At 36.2% G+C, this 23,108-nt stretch overlaps 2 protein-coding genes across 2 annotated transcripts; one reads left to right on the plus strand and one right to left on the minus strand.

The window, feature by feature from the left end:
• The first annotated feature begins 303 nt into the window (after window positions 1-303).
• On the plus strand, window positions 304-18,510 carry mrp-7 (Multidrug resistance protein mrp-7). The gene is made up of 14 exons (NM_075411.6): window positions 304-387; window positions 1,412-1,696; window positions 2,665-3,054; window positions 4,235-4,322; window positions 4,505-4,685; window positions 4,922-5,099; window positions 5,930-6,703; window positions 8,180-8,620; window positions 10,610-10,923; window positions 12,347-13,250; window positions 14,600-14,695; window positions 14,830-15,106; window positions 16,203-16,695; window positions 18,106-18,510. The coding sequence occupies exons 1-14, from the start codon at window positions 355-357 to the stop codon at window positions 18,227-18,229; spliced, it is 4,578 nt and encodes a 1,525-aa protein (NP_507812.3). The 5' UTR covers window positions 304-354; the 3' UTR covers window positions 18,230-18,510.
• Window positions 18,511-19,360: 850 nt separating this feature from the next.
• On the minus strand, window positions 19,361-22,859 carry Y43F8C.13 (Nucleoside hydrolase). Its single transcript, NM_075412.8, has 6 exons — window positions 22,817-22,859; window positions 21,958-22,318; window positions 21,063-21,184; window positions 20,657-20,857; window positions 20,010-20,212; window positions 19,361-19,547 (listed from the first exon to the last, which is right to left on the minus strand). The coding sequence occupies exons 1-6, from the start codon at window positions 22,845-22,847 to the stop codon at window positions 19,449-19,451; spliced, it is 1,017 nt and encodes a 338-aa protein (NP_507813.1). The 5' UTR covers window positions 22,848-22,859; the 3' UTR covers window positions 19,361-19,448.
• Window positions 22,860-23,108: the final 249 nt, after the last annotated feature.

Here is a 23,108-nt window from a genome sequence, read left to right on the forward strand (position 1 = left end):
GCGGGAAATTCAAATTTTCTGTCAATTTTTGGCGGGAAATTCAAATTTTCAGTCAATTCCAGCGCTGAACATTGCTCAATTTCCTTTTATTTTCCGAATTTTTGTCAAAAAAAAAGCGTGAAAAAACGCTCAAAATTAACAACTTTCCAGACCACTTTTACAGCTTTACCCCCTTAAAAAATCCGAAAATTCCCATTTTTTACTGAAAAAATCTCGGATTTTCAGCAATTTTTCAGCGTATTTTCTCGTTCAAAAAGCTTTGTGTTACCATAGAAACGTTCAATTTTTCCTTTTTTTTTGTTCAGAAATAAACCTGCGAGCGACCTCATACTCAACACAAACTCCAAAAATTAGATGCTTTCCTCGTTTTGTGGCGACGGCCATCCGGTATTGATTTTTTTTTGTTTGAAAATTGGAATTTGAAAAATGGCAAAAAAAAAATCAGAAAGTTTTTTTTTTGAAAAAAATTTTTCCGAAAAAAAAAATAAAAATTTGCGCTTTTTTTGAGGAATTTTCATGGAATTTATCGATTTGCTAAAAAAAACAAAAAAAATCACTAAAAATATTGTAAAAATATTCCAGAAATCCAGAAAAAAGGCCAAATAGTATACAAAATATAATAATTTTTCGAAAAACTTCAAAAATTTCACCAAAAAAAAATCTGAAAACAATTAGATAAAAGTCACAAAAAATTAGCCTGTTTTTGATAAATCACAAAAATTTTCCAAAAAAAAATTAACAAAAAATTACGATTTTCTGGTTAAAAAAATCCAAAAAATAGCTAGAAATTTATTTCAAAATGAAATTCTTTTTTTCAATATTCCAATTTTTTGAAAAAAATATTTCAGAAAAAATTAGAAGAATTTCCAAAAAAATCCAAACTTTTTCAAGAAAAAAATTCCAAAAAAATTACGATTTTCTCGCGAAAAATCCTTTAAAAAATCACAAAAATACATTTAAAATTTACAAAAAAATCACTACGTTTTCGAAAAAAAACTCACAATTTTAGAATAAAAAATTTAAAAAAAAATTTTTTCTGGTAATAAAATCCAAAAAAAAATCAAAAAAAAATTCTGAAAAAGCCATAAAAAATTCAAAAATTTTCCAAAAAAATTGTATTAATTTTAGAAAAAAATCACAAAAATTTTCCAAAATAATTAACAAAAATTAAAAATAAAACCAATAAAATTACGATTTTCTGGTTTTAAAAAAATCCAAAAAAAAAAAACAAATAAAAAAAATTTCAGAAAAAAATCACAAAACTTTCCAAAAGAAATTTTTTTTTTAATTAAAAAAATTTTTCGAAAAAATCACAAAGCAAAATTAGAAAAATCATTTAAAAAAAAAAATTACGATTTTCTGGTGAAAAAATCCAAAAAAAAATCGTAAAAAATTCAATTTTTTTTTGCAGTTCTCAACGGGTCTACCGAACGTCTCAATATGTGCTCAACACACGGTGCTCGTCTGGGTTCCAGCCGCATTCTTCCTGCTCACTTTACCATTTCTAAGTGCTCAGTGTCATTTGACGGCTCAACGATTCGCGAGGCTTCCGTTCAGTGCTCATTTCATTATTAAGCTTCTTCTTGTCGCTTTTCTCGCTGCCAACTCACTTGCCACGTGGTGTTATGTGTTATTCTCGAAGAATTCATACGCTGCTGCGTATTATGTTTATCCAGGACTATGGGTTCTTGTTTGGGTACGGTTTTGGATGTGGAAATTTGAATTTCCCGCCAAAAATTGACTGAAAATTCAAATTTCGGCAAATCGGCAATTTTGCCGTTTTTCAACATTTTGGCGAATTCGGCGAAAACCGGTTTTTTGCCGGTCCGGCAATTTGCCGATTTGCCGAATTTGACTAAAAATAAATAGTTTCGGCAAATTTGGCAATTTGCCAGAAAAAAAAAATTCCGGCAAATCGGCACAATACTATTTGTCCAATTTCCGCCATTTTTTTCACAAACCGGAAAAAAAGAAAAAATTAGAAAAAAAGAAAAAAAAAAAAAAATTCCGGCAAAAATGTCATTTTTCAAATTTCCGGCAAATCAGGTTTTTAGCGGGGAATTCAAATTTCCTATCAATTTTTGGCGGGAAAGTGACTTAAAATTTGAATTTCCCGCTGAAATTTCAAGCAAAAAAATTATTACACGTTCGTCAATCAGTAGTGGTTCAAAAATTTTACGAATGTATAATAAGAAATTTTTTTCGGATTTTCAAATCTGAAATTTGAATTTGCAAAATTCAAAAAAAATTACAAAATTCGCAAATTCAAAGTTCATAAGAATTTAGGCTCCGCCCATTTTTTTTCTGAAAAATTCAAAAAATTTTTGATATTATGCATTTGCCAAAATAATACCAACCTCACCGGGGTACTGTAGAATAGACCCCGCCCACTTTTTGCTGAATTTTCTCTTGAAAATTGTCCGAAAAAGAATTTGTTTGAAAATCCGAAAAAAAAGTCTTATTACACATTCGAAAAATTTTTGAAACGCTACTGATTGACGACCGTGTAATAATAATTCTTGATTTGCCGAAATTTGAATTTTCAGTCAATTTTTGGCGGGAAATTCAAATTTTCAGTCAATTTTTGCCGGGAAATTCAAATTTTCTGTCAATTTTTGGCGGGAAATTTAAATTTCCACTCTAATCCCGTTACCTATTTTACAGACGGGTACCTTCCTAGTTCATCTCATTCGTCTTCGTTGTGGTCTCGTATCATCTGGAATTCAACACGTCACTTCATTAATCTTTTTGCTCTGCGGTGCTCCAGAATTCTATCAATGGATTCGAATGGAAAATTCGAATTCCTTCCCGAATGATCTCACCACCACCGACTCCGCCCAATTTTTATCGATTGCCTATTTAAGTTGGTATTCGGCACTGATTCTCTACACTTTTTCACTGTGTTTTGCTGATCCGCGAGGAGCTAAAACTGATGATGAAAAAGCGTCGTCGAAAAGTGCAGCATCACCGGAGCTGCAGAGCTCATTCTTGAATCGGCTCACACTGTGGTGGTTCAATAGTATCCCGTGGACAGGAGCCAGGAGGGATTTGGAGGTGCTACAAAATTTTAGGCCAAAAAAAAAAACGCTTTTTTAGGATGAAAATGAGCCATTTTAAGCCAAAATCTGCAAAGTTTGACCCTTTTTAAGCTGAAATTGGATGAAATTAAGTCGTGAAATTAAGGCTGAATGGCTGAATTCGGGACTTTTTCCCCGAATTTCGGAATTTTAGAGCTTGAATTAGGCCATTTTATGCTTAGATTCTGGCCTTCTTAGCTTGAATGAATAAGGTCACTTTGAGCTTAAATTAAGCCATTTTGAGGTTTAATTAGGACATTTTGAGCTTAGACAAGCCCATTTTTAGAATTAATTTAGTCCATGTTCAAGCTTAAGTTAGGCTGTTTTAAGCTTAAATTAGGCCATCTTTAGGTTATTTTAGGGTATTTCGACTTTAAAATGATTGAATTTAAGCCCAAATTAGGCCATTAGGTAGATTAAATTAGTCCATTTTGAGCTTAAATTAAGCAACTTTGAGATAAAATTAGGTCGTTTTAAGCTAAAATTAGTCCATTTTCAAGCTTAAATTATGCCATTTTCAAGCATAAATAAGCCCATTTTGAGCTTAAATTTGGGGGATTTTGAGATTAGATTAGGTCATTTTAAGCTTAAAAAAGCCCATTTCGCGTTTTAATTAGGCCATTTTAAGCGTAAATAGGACCGTTTTTCGACCTTAAATTATATCGATTTAGGCTTAAATTAGTCTTTTTTAAGCTAAAAAAGATCTTGTTAAGCTTGAATTAGCCCATTTTCAAGCTTAAATTAATCCATTTTCAGGCTTAATTTAGTTTATTTTCAAGCATAAATTAGGCTTTTTTATGCTTAAATTAAGCCATTTTGAGGCTTAAATTAGGCCTTTTAAGCCTATATTAAGCCATTTTATGCTTAAATTAGACCTTCTTAAGCTTGAATGAGGCCATTTTCAAGCTTAAATTAAGCCATTTTGAGGTTTAATTAGGCCTAAATTAGTCCATTTTCAAGCATAAATTAGGGCGTTTTATGCTTACATCAGACCTTCTCAAGCTTGAGCATAAGCTCATTTTCAAGCTAAACTTAGTCGTTGAAATTAGCCCATTTTGTCTTTAAGTTAGGCCTATTTAAGCTTAATTTAGTCCATTTTCAATCTTCAAATTAGGCCGTTTTACGCTTAAATCATCACATTACGCCAATTTTTCCAGATCGACGACATTTTCGAGCTTAACGAACGAAGTGGAACAGAATTTCTCAGCGAACTTTGGGAATCGTTTTGGGAGCCCAAGAGACTTAGTAAGTGCGATGGAGCGCACTTTCTGACAAACGGGAGATTTGAATTTTTTTTAGTTTTTTCGTGAAAAAATCCGGTTTTTTCCGCGGTTTTTAGTGGAAAAATTTCCAAAATTCTCAGATTTTCCCAAAAAAAAAAATCACTTTTCGGTCAATTTTTGGCGGGAAATTCAAATTTCTTGCAGAATACATCCACGATACGAGTATTTGGGCGAAAAAGGATCCATCTGAACAGGAAAAGGATCCAGTAGTCATTCCATCAGTTGTTTCATCGCTTTTTATGATGTTCCGATGGGAATTTCTGTTGGCTTCAACGTTGAAATTCGTCTCCGACACTATGCAATTTGCCAGTCCATTTTTACTACAGTAAGCAGCGGCGGGAAAATCGAAAAATTGACGATTTTTGGGGCTGAAAATTTACTGAAAAATTGACGGTTTTTCAGCCAAAAAATTGGATTTTTCAGCCAAAAAAAATTGGATTTTTCACCCCAAAAAATTGGATTTTTCACCCCAAAAAATTGGATTTTTCACCCCAAAAGATTGGATTTTTCACCCCAAAACCCACCCAATAAAAGAAAAAACTCCAATTTTCCAAATTTCAGCGAGCTTCTCAACTTCATCTCGGCGAAAAATGCTCCATTTTGGAAGGGAATGGCTCTGAGTATTCTAATGTTCTCTGTGTCGGAGCTCCGTTCACTTATTCTCAATGGATATTTCTATATTATGTTCAGAATGGGAACTAAAATTCAGACGTCGTTGACAGCTGCTGTATACAAAAAGGTAGCGCGGAGAATTGACTGGAAATTTGAATTTCCCGCCAAAAATTGATAGAAAATTTGAATTTTTGAATTTCCCGCCAGAAATTGACTGAAAATTTGAATTTCCCACCCAAAACTGACTGAAAATTTGAATTTTTGAATTTCCCGCCAGAAATTGACTGAAAATTTGAATTTCCCGCCCAAAACTGACTGAAAATTTGAATTTTTGAATTTCCCGCCAAAAATAGACTAAAAATTTGAATTTCCCGCCAAAAATTGACTGAAAATTTGAATTTTTGAATTTCCCGCCAAAAATAGACTAAAAATTTGAATTTCCCGCCAAAAATTGACTGAAAATTTGAATTTTTGAATTTCCCGCCAAAAATAGACTAAAAATTTGAATTTTTCGCCAAAAATTGACTGAAAATTTGAATTTTTGAATTTCCCGCCAAAAATTGACTGAAAATTTGAAATTTTCGCCAAAAGTTCAAGAAAAAAATTATCACACATTCGTCAAAAAGTGGTTCAAAAATTTTACGAATGCATAATAAGAAAAAAAAAAAAAATAAATAAATAAAAAAAAAAAAAAAAAAAAAAGCTTAAATTTGGGGGATTTTGAGATTAGATTAGGTCATTTTAAGCTTAAAAAAGCCCATTTCTAGTTTTAATTAGGCCATTTTAAGCGTAAATAGGACCGTTTTTCGACCTTAAATTAGATCGATTTAGGCTTAAATTAGTCTTTTTTAAGCTAAAAAAAAAGATCTTGTTAAGCTTGAATTAGCCTTTATAAAAAGAAAAAATTTTTAAAAAAAAATAACTATTACTCAAAAATCGACCATCGATCCATTTCAGACCCTACTGATCTCCAACTCGGCGCGCCGTGACCGTACCGTCGGAGAAATCGTAAATCTGATGGCAATCGACGTCGAACGCTTCCAAATGATCACGCCACAAATTCAACAATTCTGGAGTTGTCCCTATCAGATAACATTCGCTCTCGTCTATCTTTTCATCACTTTAGGCTATTCTGCACTACCCGGCGTGGTGATAATGGTGATCTTTGTCCCGATGAACATCATCTCGTCGATGATTGTCAGAAAATGGCAGATTGAACAGATGAAGCTGAAAGATGAACGTACAAAGATGGTTAACGAGGTGTTAAATGGGATTAAAGTGGTGAAGCTGTATGCGTGGGAGGTTCCCATGGAAGCCTACATCGACGAAATCCGAACGAAGGAGCTGGCGTTGATCAAGAAGTCGGCGATGGTTCGGAACATCCTTGACAGCTTCAATACGGCTTCTCCATTCCTCGTAGCTCTCTTCTCGTTTGGAACTTTTGTCCTCTCCAACCCATCTCATCTTCTTACTCCACAAATCGCTTTTGTCTCGTTGGCATTGTTCAATCAGTTGAGATCACCGATGACTATGATCGCCCTGCTCATCAATCAGGCGGTTCAGGCGGTCGTGTCTAATAAGCGCCTGAAGGAATTTCTGGTGGCCGAGGAGTTGGACGAGAAGTGTGTTGATCGGAGTGTGAATATTGAACGGAGTCATAATGCGGTTCGGGTTGAGAATTTGACGGCGTCATGGGATCCGGAGGAGGCGGCGGGCGAGAAGACGTTGCAGGTGGGTAGGGGCGGCAAACCGGCAAATTTTGGAATTTACCGGAAATGATATTTTCTGGCGAATTCGCGGCAGAACTGCAGTCTTTCGAGTTTCCGGCAAATTTTCAAAAATTGCCATTTTTCTAATTTTCGGCAAACTCGACAAATTTGCCGTTTTTTAAAGTTTTCGGCAAACCGGCAACTTTGTCGAATTTGCCAAAACTGCAAATTTCCGGCGAATTCGACAAAATTCCCGTTTTTCTAATTTCCGGCAAATTCGACAAAGTTACCGTTTTTCTAGTTTATGGCAAATTCGACAGAGTTGCCGTTGTTCTAATTTTCGAATTTTCGGCAAACCGGCAAATTCGGCAGAACTGCAGTTTTCGAGTTTCCGGCAAATTTGCCAAAATTGCCGTTTTTCTAATTTTCGGAAAACTCAACAAAATTGCCGTTTTTCAAGTTTTCGGCAAACCGGCAAATTTAGAAATTTACAGAAAATCGATTTTTTTGGCGAATTTCGCAGAACTGCAGTTTTCGAGTTTCCGGCGAATTCGGCAGAACTGCAGTTTTCAAGTTTCCGGCAAATTTGCAAAAATTGCCGTTTTTCGAATTTTCGGCAAATTCGACAAATTTGCCGTTTTTCAAGTTTTCGGCAAACCGGCAACTTTTCGAATTTGCCGAAAATGCAAATTTCCGGCAAATTCGACAAAATTGCCGTTTTTCTAGTTTATGGCAAATTCGACAGAGTTGCCGTTTTTCTAATTTTCGAATTTTCGGCAAACCGGCAAATTTTGGAATTTGCCGGAAATGAAATTTTCCGGCGGATTCGGCAGAACTTCAGTTTTTCACAATTTCGGCAAACTTGAGAAACCGGCAAATTTAACAATTTTGCCGAAAATGAAATTTTCCGGCGAATTCGGCATAACTGCAAATTTCAAGTTTCCGGCAAATTTGACAAAGTTTCCATTTTTCTAATTTTCGGCAAATTCGACAAAATTGCCGAAAATGAAATTTTCCGGCGAATTCGGCAGAACAGTTTTCAAGTTTCCTGCAAATTTGCAAAAATTGCCGTTTTTTCACAATTTCGGCGAACTTCAGAAACCGGCAAATTCGACAAAATTGCCATTTATCAAAGTTTAGGCAATTTCGACAAAATTGCCGTTTTTCAAGTTTTCGGCAAACCGGCAAATTTGGCAAAATTGCCGTTTTTCAAGTTTTCGGCAAATTTGACAATTTGCCGGAAATGAAATTTTCCGGCGAATTCGGCAAAGTTGCCGTTTTTCTAATTTTCGGCAATTTCGACAAACCGGCAAATTCGACAAAATTGTCGTTTTTCTAATTTTCGGCAAACCAGCAATTTGCCGATTTTGCCGAAAACAAATTTGCCAAAAAAAAAAGTTATCTTTTTTTCAAACTTTTTGTTTTTCGGATAATCAAAAAATCGAATATTTGTGTCGCTTTTCGAAAAATGACAAAAAAATCGATTTTTTTTTTGCAGGACGTGGACCTCACGGCACCCCGTAATTCCCTAATCGCTGTCGTCGGAAAGGTCGGAAGTGGAAAATCGAGTCTTTTACAAGCTCTTCTCGGAGAAATGGGCAAACTTCGTGGCCGAATTGGAGTGAATGGCCGTGTGGCCTATGTTCCACAACAGCCATGGATTCAGAATATGACACTACGAGATAATATTACATTCGGAAGACCTTTTGATCGAAAACGTTACGATCAAGTTTTGTACGCGTGCGCCTTGAAAGCAGATATTAAGATTTTGCCGGCCGGCGATCAGACAGAGATTGGAGAAAAGGGTATTAATCTGTCGGGAGGCCAGAAGGCCCGAGTTTCGTTGGCCCGGGCGGTCTATCAGAATTTGGATGTATATCTGCTGGATGACCCCCTATCCGCGGTGGATGCCCATGTTGGACGGCATATTTTTGAGAAGGTTTTTATTTTTTATTTTTTTCGTTTTTAATTTTTTAGATTTTTGCCTTTTTTTTTCACTGCAACTTTTTCCTCACGAGGGACGAGGAAAAGTGGTTTCTAGGCCATGGCCGAGGGGCCGACAAGTTTCAGCGGCCATTTATCTTGCTTTGTTTTCCGCCTGTTTTCTTTCGTTTTTCACAGCTTTTTCCCGTTTTTTCTTATTAAAACTGATAAATAAATATTTTTTGCAGATGCTAAAACAATTTCCAAGTAAAAAAATCATGTATTCAGTGGGCAAGCAGCGGTGAAAGTGGTCAATGTAAAATGATGGATTACGGGAATACAAAACTTAAACTTTTTCTGAAACATGATACATATGCTGCTTAAATGCTGAAACTACCTGATTTTCATAACGAGACCGCTGAAAAAGTTTTGAGGTTTCCAAAATTCAACTTTTTTGGTAAAAAAGTCGAGATTTTGGCGAAAAAAGTTGAATTTTGGGAACCTCAAAACTTTTTCAGCGGGCTCGTTATGAAAATCAGGGAATTTCAGCATTTAAGCAGCATATGTATCATGTTTCAGAAAAAGTTTAGGGTTTGTATTCCCGTAATCCATCATATTACAATGCCCACTTTCACCGCTGCTTGCCCACTGAATACATGATTTTTTCACTTGGAAATTGTTTTAGCATCTGCAAAAAATATTTATTTATCAGTTTTATTAAGAAAAACGAAAAAATCGATGAAAAACGAAAGAAAACACGCAGAAAACCAAGCAAGATAAATGGCCGCTGAAACTTGTCGGCCCTTCGGCCATGGCCTAGAAACCACTTTTCCTCGTCCCTCGTGAGGAAAAAGATGCAGTGTTTTACCGGCAAATCGTCAAACCGGCAAAATTTCCGAAAATGAAAATTACCGGAAAATTTGGGAAATCGCAGCAGTTTTTCAAATTTCCGTCATTTTTGACAAACCGGCAAATTTGGTGATTTTGGCCGTTTTTCCATGTTTTTGGCAAATTCGGCAATTTGCCAATTTGACGAGAATGAGTAGTTTCGGCATATCCACAATTTTACCGTTTCTCGAGTTTCCGGCAAATTTGGCATTTTTCCGCCAAATCAAAAATAGCGGAAAAAATTTCGGAATTTTCGCAATTTGCCAAAAATAAAATATTCCGGCAAATCGGCAAAACGCATTTTTTTAAAATTTCCGGCATTTTTGGCAAACCGGCAAAATTTCCGAAAATGAAAATTACCGGAAAATTTGGGAAATCGCAGCAGTTTTTCAAATTTCCGTCATTTTTGACAAACCGGCAAATTTGGCATTTTTCCGGCAAATCCTCAAAAATAGCGGAAAAAATTTCGGCATTTCCGCAATTTGCCAAAAATAAAATATTCCGGCAAATCGGCAAAACGCATTTTTTTCAAATTTCCGGCATTTTTGGCAAACCGGCAAAATTTCCGAAAGTGGAAATTTCCGGCAAATTTGACAATAGCCGGTTTTTGAAATTTTTGGCAATGTCGGCAAATTTGTCAAAAATGAAAAATTCCGGAAAATCGGCACTTTTGGTAAAAACCGGCAAATTTGGGAATTGGTCGTTTTTGATGCCGTTTTTCACACTTGGAAAATCCGGCAACTTTGACTTACTTACTTTTACAATTGGCAAATTTGGTGATTTTGCGAAAAATGAAAATTTCCGGCAAAGCGGCAAAATGTCATTTTTAAATTTTCATCAGTTTTTGGAAAACCACCGGAAATTAAAAATATCCGGCGAAATTGGAAATTGGGAAAACCGGCAACTTTCCGCAATTTGGCGAATTTCACGAAATTTATTAGCTTCGGCATTTCCGCAATTTGCCGTTTTCCCAGTTTTTGGCAAATTTGGCAGTTTGCAGCAAAAAGCAACAAATTTCTGGAAAATCGGCAAAAATACAAATTCCGGGCAAATCCGGCAAAGTTGGCGAATATTCATTTGTAAAAAAACCTTTTCTACAAGTACATTTTATTTAAAGGTAATCGGCCCAAATGGACTACTAAGAGAAAAGACACGAATCCTTGTAACCCACGGATTAACCTACACTAAAATGGCCGATGAGATTCTTGTAATGTTGGAGGGAAAAATCGAAGAATCTGGAACATTCGAGCATCTTATAAAGCGACGTGGACTATTTTTCGACTTTATGGAGGAATACAAATCCGGATCCGATAATTCGAGTGAAGCAGGAGGATCACAGGACGACGATTTTGAGGCGATTGGAGGCGAAATTCAGGATTATATGAACCCGGAAGATGTCGTACTTACGGTTACCAATGATTTAGATGAGACGTAAGGAAAATTGCGAATCTTGGCGAACTAGAAACGCGAAATTTTTAAAATTTTTTGGTTCAAAAAAATTTGAAAATCGGGATTTTCGGGATTTTAGGAGACAGTTTTCACCGAGAATCAAAAAAAAAAATCGAGTTCTTCTGATTTTTAAGGCCAAAAATTCACGAGAACCGAAAAGAGGGCGGAGCATACCAAGTCACGCCCAAAAAATGGGCGTGTTTTTTTTTGTGGGAAAAAGATTTCCGTTGAAAAAACTGAAGGTGAAAGTTTTCATATTTTCACACTCGCATTTTCGCATTTTCGCCCACGCAAAAAAGGGGCGGGGCATATTAGGACACGCCCATAAAATGGCCACACATGTCGTGCTTTGCTCCGCCCCATTTTAGGTGCTTAAATTACAAAAAGTAGCATTTTAGGCGAAAGTCGTCGTAATTGAGAAAAAAAAAACCAAAAAAGTTATTTTACAACAAAAAATCGATATTTTAAAAAGCTCGAAAAAGGGGCGGAGCCAGTCAGACTACGCCTACAAAATGGACGTTAAAAAAAAATTTTTGAGAGAAAATAATTCCGTTAAAAAATTTTTTTCCCAGGAAAACACCATGAAATTTTCATATTTTCACGAGTTTCGCATTTTCGCCCACGCAAAAAAGGGGCGGAACCAAATAGGCCACGCCCACAAAATTGTCACATTTCGTGCTTTGCTCCGCCCCATTTTAGGTGTTCAATGCGAAAGTCGTTATTTAAAAAAAACCAAAAAAATTTATTTTTACAACAAAAAATCTATATTTCAAAAAAAAAAAGGCCCAAAAAGGGGCGGAGCCTATTAGGTCACGCCTACAAAATGGACGTTTTTTTTCTGGAAAAAAGATTTTCGTTTAAAAAACTGGCAAACCTCTGAAAATGTTCATATTTTCACGAGTTTCGCATTTTCGCCCACGCAAAAAAAAGGGCGGGGCATATTAGGACACGCCCATAAAATGGTCACATGTCGTGCTTTGCTCCGCCCCATTTTGGGTGCTTAAATGACAAAACTTGCATTTTTTAAGGTATTCGTAATTTTTGATGAAAAAACCAAAAAGGGGGCGGAGTCTAGTAGGTCACGCCCACAAAATGGATTAATTTTTCTTAAGTTTAGCTCCGCCCATTTTGAGAGGAATTTTGAGAGCTCACATGCCAAAGACTCAAATTTATTTAAAAATTTGATTTTTTAAAAATCCAATAAGGGGGCGGGCTTCTCTTATGCTACGCCCACACAAAATGGATCGTTTACAATTTACGTTAAAAAAATGCCGCTTTTCACAGAATAAACTGCAAAAAAGTGAGATTTTTGGTCGGAAAAGTGCCCGGAAACTTTGAAATGAACTGCGAATTTTCGTCAGTCAGCGAAACCGGTTATTTATTCACAAAATGGCAATTTTTGCAGAATTCGAACACCGGAACTGACAACTCAAATCTCTACAATGTCATCACCAGAAAAGCCACCAACGGGAACTTCGCCGGCGGCGGCCACTGAATCGCAGAATAAATTAATCAAAAAAGAAGGAATCGCTCAAGGAAAAGTAGAAATCGCGACGTATCAGCTTTACGTGAAGGCTGCCGGATATCTCCTTTCAATCGCATTCATCGGATTCTTCATCGTCTACATGACTCTTCAGATTCTGCGAAGCTTCTGGCTATCCGCATGGTCTGACGAGTACGATCCTGACTCACCGAGTGCTCATCCGATGGCTAAAGGCTGGAGACTCGGTGTCTACGGAGCGCTGGGCTTCTCTGAGACTGCGTGCTTCTTTGTGGCCCTGTTAGCATTGGTGTTTGTAGGCCAACGGGCCTCTAAGAATCTCCACGGCCCACTGATCCATAATCTGATGAGATCTCCAATGTCTTTTTATGATACAACTCCGCTTGGAAGAATTCTTAATCGATGTGCAAAAGATATTGAGACTATCGATATGATGCTTCCAATGAATTTCCGATATTTAGTGATGTGTGTACTTCAAGTCGCATTTACACTGATCGTTATCATTATTTCGACGCCTCTCTTTGCTGTAGTGATTCTCCCGCTCGCTTTGATCTACCTGATATTCCTAAGGTACTATGTTCCAACATCGAGACAACTTAAACGTCTGGAAAGTGTTCATAGATCTCCGATCTATTCACACTTTGGTGAAACTATCCAGGGAGCCGCGTCGATTCGAGCATTCGGCAAGGTTGACGAGTTTCGACAGGATTCTGGTCGAATTTTGGACACTTTTATCCGGTGTAGATATTCGAGTTTGGTGTCGAATCGATGGTTGGCTGTTAGGCTGGAATTTGTTGGAAATTGCATTGTAAGGAGTTGCACTGCAATTTTTTTCGAACGAGGGCCGAGAAAAAATGCGAAAAATCGGTGTTTGCACACAATAAACCGCATTTTACGACATTTTCTACTTGCTTTGTTTTCTTGTTTTTCACCGATTTTTCCCGTGTTTTCTTATTAAAACTGATAAATACATATTTTTTGTTAATGCTAAAATAATTTCCAGATGAAAAAATTGTGAATTCAGCCGGCAAGCAGCGGTGAAAGTGGGCATTGTAATATGATGGATTACGGGAATACAAAACCCAAACTTTTCCCCAAACATGATACATATGATGTTTAGATGCTAAAAGTACCTCATTTTCATAACGATACCGCTGAAAAAGTTTTGAGATTTTCAAAATTCAACTTTTTTGGTAAAAAAGTCGAGATTTTGGCACAAAATGTTGAATTTTGAAAACCTCAAAACTTTTTCAGCGGTCTCGTTATGAAAATCAAGTAATTTCAGCATTTAAGCATCATATGTATCATGTTTCAGAAAAAGTTTAGGTTTTGTATTCCCGTAATCTATCATTTTACATTGACCACTTTCACCGCTGCTTGCCCACTGAATACATAATTTTTTTACTTGGAAATTGTTTTAGCATCTGCAAAAAATATTTATTTATTTGTTTTGATAAGAAAAAACGGAAAAAAATCGGTTAAAAATGAAAGAAAACACGCAGAAAACAATGCAAGATAAATGGCCGCTGAAATTTGTCGGGGACTCGGCCATGGCCTAGAAACCTTTTTGCCTCGTCCCTCGTTCGAAAAAAGTTGCAGTGAGTTGGCATAAAAATTGGTTTTCTCGAAAAATTTGACATCTTTTCAGAATTTTCAAATTTTTCGCCAATTTTTCTCGAAAATGCTCTTCAAATGTTTTTTTTTGTTAATTGCCGCCAGAATTTTTAGGACACAATTTTGTTTTCCTAAAAAAAAAAATTGAAATTCCAGCTGAAAATTTTCCCACCAAATTTGACATTTTCATCCAAAAGCGCCAAAACTTTTCTCAGAAAATTTAAAAAATTTTAATTTTCCGCAAATTAGTTTTTTTTTTCCAAAAATGAAATTTCCCGGCAATACTTCTGTAGAAATTTTGAATATCGCGCCAAAATTTTTCTCAAAAAAATTCTTTTTTTTAAATTAAAAATTAAAAAAATTTCTGAAAAAATTTGAATTTTTCGGCAAAAATTCAAATTTTTGTGAAAATTTTAAAGAAAATGTCAAATTTCCTCCTAAAATTAGCTTTCTTTACAAAAAACATTAAATTTTCTCAAAAATTCAAATTTCCCGCAAAAAAAAGTAGTCAACAATAATAATAATAATATTCGGTCTTAACAGATCTTCTTCGCCGCCCTCTTCGCAGTTTTATCAAAGGAATTCGGATGGATTACGAGTCCCGGTGTTATTGGTGTCTCCGTATCGTATGCACTTAATGTATGTACCGATGAAAATCTGGAAAAAATTGGTTTAAATTTCAAATTTTATGTGAAAAAACTCGATTTTTAGCCCCGAAAACTGTATTTTTCACATTTTTTCACCTAAAATTCAAAAAAAAAATTTTTTTGTAGATCACAGAAGTGTTGAATTTCGCGGTTCGTCAAGTTTCGGAAATCGAAGCGAATATTGTGTCAGTTGAACGTGTAAATGAGTACACTAACACTCCAAATGAGGCTCCATGGAGAATTGAAGGCCGTGAGCCTGCTCCAGGATGGCCGAGCCGTGGAGTTGTGAAATTTGATGGATATTCGACAAGATATCGTGAAGGCTTGGATCTCGTACTTCATGATATTTCAGCTGATGTGGCTGCTGGAGAAAAGATTGGAATTGTTGGAAGAACTGGAGCGGGTAGGTAGGGAGAAAATCTGGAAATTTTTGACTGAAAATACCAAAAAATTCGGATTTTTTGACCCAAAATTCAATTAAAAATTGGTCGAAAATTGGCCTAAATCAAAAAATCAAAAAAATTGTCAAAATTTTAAGTCAATTTCCACGAAAATTGGCTTTTCGAACCAAAACCCCCTTAAATCCAAAATTAATAACAGGAATCCGGTGGCATGATGGTGGGTAGGTTGCAGATGTTGTAATTGTGATTTGTGATGCAAAAATGTATTGAAATTTTAAATTTCCCCCCAAAAAGTGACTGAAAATTTGAATTTCCCGCCGAAAATTGACTGAAAATTTGAATTTCCCGCCAAAAATTGACTGAAAATTTGAATTTCCCGCCGAAAATTGACTGAAAATTTGAATTTCCCGCCAAAAATTGACTGAAAATTTGAATTTCCCGCCAAAAATTGACTGAAAATTTGAATTTCCCGCCAAAAATTGACTGAAAATTTGAATTTCCCGCCGAAAATTGACTGAAAATTTGAATTTCTCGCCAAAAATTGACAGAAAATTTGAATTTCCCCCCAAAAATTGACAGAAAATTTGAATTTCCCCCCAAAAATTGACACAAAAAATAAGGGTAAAGTGGGCGGAGCCTATTCTACAGTACCCATCCGAAAAAAAAAACAATTTTTTTCTTATTATACATTCGTAAAATTTTTGAACCACTTTTTGACGAATGTGTAATATTAAAATTGTTTTTTTAAAGTTTTTTTCCGATATTGTAATAATTTATTTTTTTAATCAAAAAATTTGAAAATATTGGGTTTAAAGTGGGCGGAGCCAAGTCTACAGTACTCTTGAAAATGGTATTATTTAGGCAAACGTATAATATCCCAAATTATTTGAATTGTTTTCCGATAAAAAGTGGGCGGCGGAGCCTAAATACATCTGAAATTTGATTTTTTTTTGGGGTACTGTAGAATAGACTCCGCCCCCCACTTTCTTCCTGTTTTTTAAAAATCAATTTTCGGCGGGAAATTCAAATTTTCAGTCAATTTTTGGCGAAAAATTCAAATTTTCTCACTGAATGCCCCCTAAAATCCCAATTTTCCAGGTAAATCCTCGTTCGCATTGGCCCTTTTCCGAATGATTGAAGCTGCCGGCGGTCGAATTGTGATCGATGACGTTGAAGTTTCTCAAATCGGGCTTCACGATCTTCGTTCTAACATTACAATTATTCCACAGGATCCTGTATTATTCTCAGGAACTCTTCGTTTCAATTTAGATCCATTCTTCACTTATTCCGATGATCAAATCTGGAGAGCTCTGGAACTTGCTCATTTGAAACATTTCGCTGCCGGTCTTCCAGACGGTCTTCTCTATAAAATCAGTGAAGCCGGCGAGAATCTGAGTGTTGGACAGCGGCAATTGGTCGCGCTGGCTCGGGCTCTACTCCGGCATACTCGGGTTTTAGTGTTGGATGAAGCGACGGCGGCTGTCGATGTGGCTACGGATGCTCTGATTCAGGAGACTATCCGAGAGGAGTTCAAAGAGTGTACAGTATTCACGATTGCGCATCGATTGAATACTATCATGGATTATGATAGGTACTACTGAATAAGACTGAAAATTTGAGAATTTTTGACTGAAAAATCTGGAAAATTGACCGTAAAATAGTAATTTTCGACCGAAATTTGGTCTGAAAATGCTTGAAATCGATTTTTGTCAAAAATCGATAACTTTACCATAAATCGAATCGATAACTTTACCATAAATCGATTTTTTTTCCTATTAAAATCGAGTTTTTAAAAAATTAATTTATCGATTTTTCAAATATCGAAAATTGTTCCATTTATCGATTTTTTTTGAAAATCGATAACCTTTACAATTATCGATTTTTAAAATCCTAAAATAATTCAATTTATTTGAAAATCCATAAATCTAATTTTTTTTGTGATTTTTCGAATTTTATAAAAATCTTATATTTTAATTTTTTCGAAAACTGAAAAAAAAAAACAATTTTTTTCAATTTTTTGAAAAGTCGATAAATCTAATTTTTATCGATTTATCGATTTTTATAAAAATCGGGAATTTTTCGATTTTTATTAGAATCGAAAAAAAAAATCGTTTTTCAATATTAAAAATTGAAAAAATTAGATTTATCGATTTTTCGAAAAAAAAATCGAAAAAAAATTTTTTTTTTTCCGATTTTCGATTTTTTATGAAAAAATGGAAAAAAATTAGATTTATAGATTTTTTCCAAAAACTCGAAAAATTAACCAAAAACTGACTGAAAACCGTGGAAATCGTAATTTTCGACATAAAAATTCGCCTTAAGATGCTTGAAATTCAAAGAAATTGACTTTAATTTTGATTTATCGATTTTTCTAGCAAAATCGAATTTTATCGATTTTTTAAAAATCGAAGATTGTTAAATTTATTGACTTTTTAAAAATTAGCATCGAAATTGAAACAAATAATTTTTTCAATTTTTATGAAAAATCGATAAATCTAAAAATTTTTTTGCGATTTATCGATTTCCCAAAAAATCGATAATTTTACTTCTTTAAAAAAAATCAAAAATTGAAAAAAAAATACTGATTTTTTTCGATTTTACCCCAAACTGCCTGAAGAAGTCCGTAAAAATCGCAATTTTCTACCAAAATTTTGTCTGAAAATGTCTGAAATTCTGATAAATTGAATTTAATTTCTTTGATTTATCGATTTTTTCTATTGAAATCGAATTTTTACGATTTATTGATTTAATAAAGTGGCTAAAAATGGAAATTTTTGTCTGAAAGTCAATAAAATTTTCAGAAAATGAATTAAAATCGAAATTTTTTTTGGAAAATATTTTAAAATCTTCAAAAAATTCCGCTGATATTGGGATTTTTTACCCAAAAAACTGGAATTTTTTGAAAAAAAAATTTTTTTTTGTTGGTATTCCCGATGAATATTCCAACGCAAACCCCCACATTTTACCTTTCATAAAACCCCGAAAAATCCCAAATTTCCAGAATAATGGTGCTCGATAAGGGTTCAATTCTGGAATTCGACACACCGGACGCCCTAATGGCCGACAAGAACAGCGCCTTCGCAAAAATGGTCGCCGACGCTGCGGAACAGGACAAACACGAGTGAAATTGACACAAATTGACACCCAAAAATTAATATTTTCAAAGCTTTAATTCATATTTATCCCCCAATTTTTACCCCCGAAAATTCCCGAAAAATGCTCAATTTTTTGGAAATTTCACGAAAAGTTTCACTTCTCACACAAAATGAAACCGGTGCTCTCCCTTTTTTTCTCTTTCAACTCATATTTTATTACCTATTACCCATTTTTTGTTGAAATTGTGTGATTTTTAGCCGTTTTCTGTTAAGTAGAAGAACAATAAATTGATTTTTTCGCGAAAAACATAGTATATTGCTAGATTTTCGACTATTTTGAGGGCCAACTAACTCTGTAAAAATTATTGACACTAGCGGGGACTCGAACCTAGGACCTATTTCACCATAGCCGTCCATGTACCCAGTTGAGCCACTTCCATCCTTTTTCAGAAATGCTGACTAAGGCTGGAATTTGAGTTTTTTATATATGTAGAATTTTACTAGAAACTAGGAAACTACATTTCCGGCTGGTTTGGAGCACCGGGAGCAGCTAGGAGCTCCGTGAGCAATTTTAGAAGTGAAATTCGAAAATTTCAAAATTTTTGATATGGGGGTCAAATCGATGCAGAATTTTACGCTGAACAACATTTCAGTTGGCAACTTTTTGATAACTCTTCTAGTTTTTCAGTTATTTGCGATTTAGTCGGAAAACTATTTGAAAAACCTGAAATTTGCGAAATTCAGCTGAAATTTCTGATGTTCTCCATTAAAACATCTGCCTGCATGTTGCATTACCCTGGAAAAATTATTGACACTAGCGGGGACTCGAACCCCTGGCTTTTTTCACCATAGCCGTCCATCTACCCAGTTGAGCCACTTTCACCATTTTTCAAAAATGCTGGCTAAAGCTGGAATTTAGGTGTCCCTGGTGTAGAATTTCACGGTTATTTTGAATATCAGATTTTCAGCCAGTTTGGTTCACCGGGAGCAGGTAGGAGCTCCGCGAGCAGTTTTAGGTGTCAAATTCGAAAATTACAAAATATTCTAAATGGGGGTCAATTCGGTGCAGAATTTTACGCTGAACAACATTTCAGTTGACACTTTTTTGATATCTACTCTAGTTTTCGAGTTATGCTTCGAAAAAGTCATAATTTTCATTAAAAAATAACTTTTTATTGCAAATTTCAACACACACACACACACACCATAAATAAGAGCAATAAATGTGACATTTTACAGTTTTAAAGAGTTAATCGAATTTTCCACTTCCAGAAGTGGCTGCATGAAGCCACTTGTCCACAGTATGAACGTCGTAAGAGGTGACGAATTTGACACGGCGATGGGTGTGCTGAAAATTGGTTTATTAAACAAAAAATTGATAATATCTAGATTTTGGACTGTCTGAGTGTTGTATATCTATTGTATATAACATTAAAAATACTAATAAACCCAAAGGGATTCGAACCCCTGACCTATTTCACAATAGCCTCATCAATCTACCCACCTGAGCCACTTCGCCCCATTTTCAAAATTGCTGGCTAAGGCTGGAATTCAACCGTACCTGATGTAGAATACTACGGGGAACCCAAAAATCATGTTTTAAATAAGTTTGGAACACCATGAGCAGCTAAAAGCTCCGTGAGCAATTTTGGGTATCGACCTTGAAAATTTGAAAATTTTTTATATGGGGGTCAAATCGATGCAGAATTTCACGCTGAACAACATTTCAGTTGGCAACTTTTTGATAACTCTTCTAGTTTCCGAGTTATGCCTCAAAAACTATACAGAACCCCAGATTTTTTGTTTTCACCTGATTCGGAGCTTCCTCATTCGACCACAGTTGCTCGGTCCAATCAACCACAACCTGCCCACGTGTCTTTGTTCCATTCAGCTCTACATCGACATACAGGTACTGAGACTTTTTTGCAATTTTATCCTCATCGATTGCAGTAGCCACAGCGATCTCGTCGCAGTAGGAGTATTGGCGGCCGTTGGCCTCGCATTTTACGCGGCCTGGAACATACAAATCGAATTTAGGAACTCTAAAAAAAAAATGTACTTGTTGACTAATCTACAGACCTTCGAACTCTAAAAAAATTATTGACACACTAGCGGGGCCTCGAGAAGCCCGGACCTATTTCACCAAAGCCGTACATGTACCCAGTTGAGCCACTTCGACCCCTTTACAAAACTGCTGGCTAAGGCTGGAAGTTGAGTTTTCTGGGTGTAGGATTTTGCGGGTTATCCGAAAAACGAAATTTCAATACGTTTGAAGCATTGGGAAAGGCTAGGAGCTCCGCGAGCAATTTTAAGTGTCAAATTCGAAAATTTGAAAATTATCGACATGGGGGTCAAATCAATGCAGAATTTTACGCTGAACAACTTTCCAATTGACAGTTTTTTTTTGGTATCTAGTATCTACCCTAGTTTTCGAGTTATAACTTTAAAAAACCTTACCAATGCTGGTGGCCAGCGATAAGTAATTAGCCAATGGGGTTCCATACTTCAAATGAGCCGAAAAATCAACTGAAGCATCATGGGTCTTTGATTCAAAATAGAATGCCTCCCATGGAACAATGGTGATGGGACACTTCATACGTCGGAGCACAATGCTCGCGGCTTCCGGGTCTCCGTGGAAGTTGTACTCGGCTGAGGAACCTGGAAAAATTAGGGGGGCTTTTTGGGGTTTGACGGGTCTGTATCTCCGTCGGTTTTGGGTTTGTCAACAAATTGTTAACTGATGAAATGTTTGTTACATGTTTCTGAACAGGTTTATAGTTGAAACTTTTCTAATATCTCAAAAATGAAACGAGATATGGCCCGCCAAAGTGGTCCACCCTAGTTTTTTTTTTGAAGAACCTACCTCCATCAACATTTCCGACCGCGTAATAATTTCCTCCCATGATTACCAGCCGGGATGGGTACGTCGAAAACTCCTCGCAGAGTTGGAGAGCAATCGCCACGTTTGTGAGGGGACCGATGGTTCTGAAAAATGGTTTTGTTGAAAATTTAGGGAAAATTGAGCAAAAATAGATTAAAATCGAAATTTGACACCCAGAATAGCTCGGCGTAGGCGAAAATGTAGGAGGACTGTATGGATACTGTAGGAGTACCGTAGGACTTTAAAAGGGTAATGTTGAGGTACTATAGGGGTAATGTAGGGGTACTGTAGGAGTACTGTAGGGGTACTGAAGCGGTACTGTAGGGTTTCTGTAGGGGGTCTATTGGGGTAGGGTAGGGAAACTGTCCAGGTACCAGGGATACTGTAGGGGTACTGTAGAAATACTGTAGGTATACAGTTATGGTACCATAGGGCTTTAGTGGAATTAGTGTAGGGTTACTGTAGGGTTACTGTGTGTGTACTGTGGGGGGAACAGTAGGGGTACTGTAACACTATTGTGTGAGTACCTGTTCGGTTACCAGAGGTACTGTAGGGTTATGTAGGGGATCTGTTGGGGTACTGTCGGGGTACTATAGGGTTACTGTAGAGTTGCTGTAGGGATACTGTAGTGTTACTGCAAGGGCACAGTGGGGAACTGTGGGGATACAGTAACACTACTGCGTGAATACTAGAGGGGAACTGTCCGGGGTACCAGGGATAGTGCAGGGGTACTGTGGGGTACTGTAGGGATAGTGCAGGGGTACTGTGGGGTACTGTAGGGATAGTGCAAGGGTACTGTAGGTCGCTGTGGGGGTACTGTAGGGGTACTGTAGGGATGCGGTGGGGGTACAGAAGGGTTACTGTAGCCTCAACTTACACCAAAGTGGCATCCCGATTCTCTCTCAAAATATCGATTAAAGCAAGTGACGCATGCTTCCCCTCCCCCTCAAAATCGGATCTTTCGACTTTCGGGAACTCCTCCGGCTTATCACCGATCCCATCGATCCCGAAAAAATCGGATACGGTATCATCCTTCGGCAGCGACAAAATCGATTTAGCCGCACCCTTGTACACTGGGATATTGCTCCGATCGTTGGCTCGGATGGTTCTTTTGATGTTCGCACAGGCTTGATCTACTGTCACACAGCCGTGGACTGCGGTGAATGCGAGAATTTCGGCTTTTGGGTGCTGCAAGGCTAGGGAGATGGCTCGCACGTCGTCGCTTACACCGTCAGAGTCTGAAAATCGATTAATTTTTGTTTTTAAAGCTTAAAATTTGGTAAACTTTATGTAAAACTTTAAAAATCGATAAAACTCGCTAAGCAAGCGCGCTCCAGTGAACTAGTCCGTTTTCCGACGCTAATTTCAAATTTTCAAGTGTTTTTTGACGAAAATAAGTGGAAAATTTGAAGACTTCTTGTTTTTTTTTAAATTAGAATTCTCGTTTATCATCTGAAAATCCGAAAAAATCGATTATTGAAGCGTCTAGACTCGTTTTTTTAAATCGCCAAGCAATGCAATCACGCTCCAATGACAAACTCAGTTTTCTGGCGGGAAGCTCGAATTTTCCAGTGTTTTAACGAAAATCTTCGGAATTAATACGTTTTCGGTGTATTTGAACGTAGAAAAGTAGAAATTTTAAAAAAGAAAAGAAAAAACTCGAGTTTTAACGAATTTTATAGAATTTTTTACTCAAAAATTGGTTTAAATTTGTTTTTATTCTCCGTTTAACTCACCAATGACCAGCTTAACCTTGTCCACAGTCATGTTGTCTTTTTTCTGAAGAGCGTAATGTTATTAAAGTGAAAAAATTAAACTTAAAATAACTAAATAAATATATGAATTATTTCTCGTCGCAAAAAACGCAACATTTGGGCAAAAATCAATCTGTCACCTGAATAATGCACACAATCTTATCATTTTTTATCAATTCTTATCGCATTTTCTTCGATTATTCTCGCTTTTTCGCCGTAATTCCGCATAAATGCGATAATTCGCGAAAAAACTACGGTTTTTCTTAAAGGCGCA

This window comes from Caenorhabditis elegans, chromosome V, assembly GCF_000002985.6.
Source record: "Caenorhabditis elegans chromosome V".
NCBI lineage: Eukaryota > Metazoa > Nematoda > Chromadorea > Rhabditida > Rhabditidae > Caenorhabditis > Caenorhabditis elegans.